Source organism: Morone saxatilis, unplaced genomic scaffold (assembly GCF_004916995.1).
Source record: "Morone saxatilis isolate NCDOM2014 unplaced genomic scaffold, NCSU_SB_2.0 Contig22, whole genome shotgun sequence".
NCBI lineage: Eukaryota > Metazoa > Chordata > Actinopteri > Moronidae > Morone > Morone saxatilis.
In genome coordinates, this window is record NW_023339785.1 from 8,944,495 (window position 1) to 8,945,122 (window position 628).

The 628-nt window shown below is 40.8% G+C and overlaps 1 protein-coding gene across 8 annotated transcripts in view; it reads left to right on the forward strand.

Moving 5' to 3' along the window:
- atp8a1 (ATPase phospholipid transporting 8A1) overlaps window positions 1-628 on the forward strand; it is a 104,703-nt gene that overhangs the window by 99,644 nt on the left and 4,431 nt on the right. For 4 of the 8 annotated variants that reach the window (XR_004796963.1, XM_035668696.1, XM_035668695.1 and 1 more), the window contains one exon: window positions 20-111. Coding sequence is in view for 7 of the 8 variants with exons in the window: in XM_035668696.1 (XP_035524589.1) it covers window positions 20-111 (92 nt within the window). In the remaining variant the exon portion in view is untranslated. Of the gene's footprint in view, window positions 1-19; window positions 622-628 lie in introns of those variants that run through there. The other 4 variants (XM_035668693.1, XM_035668692.1, XM_035668691.1 and 1 more) reach the window with 2 other exon arrangements.

The window sequence follows — 628 nt, forward strand, 5'->3', positions numbered from 1 at the left end:
TGTGTGTGTGTGTGTGTAGTTTGACGGAGAGGGCCCAGCTCCTGAAGAACGTCTTCAAGAAGAGCACAGTCAGTTTGTACCGGTCTGAATCCATGCAGCAGAACCTGCTCCGTAAGTTGCACAACATTTCTGTTTTCTCTTTCTCGCTTTCTGCCTCTCTTACTTCCAAACTTCTGTCTTCCTTTCTTACTAAACGTGCCATAAAGATGGAGGCATCAATCTGTAAACCCCAACGATTTCAGTTTGTCCATGTTAGATTTATCTGCTTCCAAACCTCAAGCGCCCTTATTCCTCCTCTAACTCATACGGTATCTCTAAAACCTCCAGAGTAGCTCACCCTCCGTCACTAAGGGGAAGCAGTAACACTGTTCAACCCTGTCCTCTTCATAAAAACTCTTCTTTGACCAAATGCAGAAAATATCAGTAACTGTAACAGCCCCACAGTTCTGAACCTACATTATATCTGCTATATCTACCCAACAAACTGCTGATACAAACTGTTGGATGAGTTATTTTCATGGCGAGTTGGAGACAAAAATATTGTCACCACTTTTTATCTGGAGTATCAAAAAAATTATAAAATACTGAAATTTAGCCGCTAATGATATGTCAGAATCTTGTTTTTTTT